The 1028-nt window shown below is 33.5% G+C and overlaps 1 protein-coding gene across 1 annotated transcript; it reads left to right on the forward strand.

Moving 5' to 3' along the window:
- On the forward strand, window positions 1–896 carry Tsp_13594 (eukaryotic translation initiation factor 2C 2; the record flags this gene model as incomplete). Its single annotated transcript, XM_003368911.1, has 3 exons — window positions 1–144; window positions 203–393; window positions 453–896. Coding segments are annotated over 3 exons (492 nt in total), but the record flags the coding sequence as incomplete, so codon positions are not given.
- Window positions 897–1028: the final 132 nt, after the last annotated feature.

Genomic DNA, 1028 nt, shown 5'->3' on the forward strand with positions numbered 1-1028 from the left:
CGACATCCTGCTCGATTTTTTTGTTGTGATCAATCTGCAGCACGAGGACGCGGGAAAAACATCCCTGCTGGTACTGTTATCGATAGAGTAGTGACATCTCCTGATGAACATGATTTCTTTTTGTGCAGTCATCATGGAATTCAAGTATGACTTTGTGAAATGTTTTGAATCTTTATTATTATTATTATTATTTGAATTGCAGGGAACTAGTAGACCGACGCGATATCATGTGCTGTTTGATGAAAGCAACATGGATGCGAATGCTATGCAATCGATTACATACTATTTATGCCATCTATATGGTAGATGTGCTCGTTCTGTCAGTATACCAGCACCAGTATATTTTGCAGATTTAGTTTGCGCCCGTGCTCGTTATCATGTTCTTGCAGCATTGTAAGTTTGAGTAATTGACTTATTTAAAAATGAATGAGTTATTGGATCTTATTTTTTAGAAAGTCTGGTCTAGTGGAAAAGTTTTCTGATGAGGACAGCAACAGTAAAAGTAGTAGTAGTAGTAGTTCCACCAGTAAAGCTGAATCCGTGAAAGCAAAATTGGATAATATAATTGCACTTCACAAAAGAGTTAAAAATATCATGTACTTTGCATAATCTATATCAACGATGGAAGTGTATTTTAGTCTAGTATATTGTTTAGTGTTTATTTGTAAGCACTGAATACATGTATTTATGTGTTATATTTATTTCTCTCTTTCTCTCTCTGTGTGTGTATTATTTCTTAATGTGTTTCTAGATAATAGCTTTTTGTTTCAGACTTTGTTTTTTTAAAAAATCAGCATAGATCATGTGATCAGGAAGGTTCCAAATCCATGCATTATATTTATGATCAGTTGTAAATTCATTGTACCATTTGTATTGCATGTGTAATACTGAGGTGAAGATGTTTGTTTTCATGAAAAATAAAAGAGGGAGAAAATTGTTATTCAGGGCTTTAATGTGTAATAAGCCGGACAGCTTTGAAACATTTTGTATTCTGAATGCCTTAATATGTTCACGGCACTATTAATTTC

Source organism: Trichinella spiralis (assembly GCF_000181795.1).
Source record: "Trichinella spiralis strain ISS 195 chromosome Unknown Scfld1631, whole genome shotgun sequence".
In the NCBI taxonomy this organism is placed as follows: Eukaryota; Metazoa; Nematoda; class Enoplea; order Trichinellida; family Trichinellidae; genus Trichinella; species Trichinella spiralis.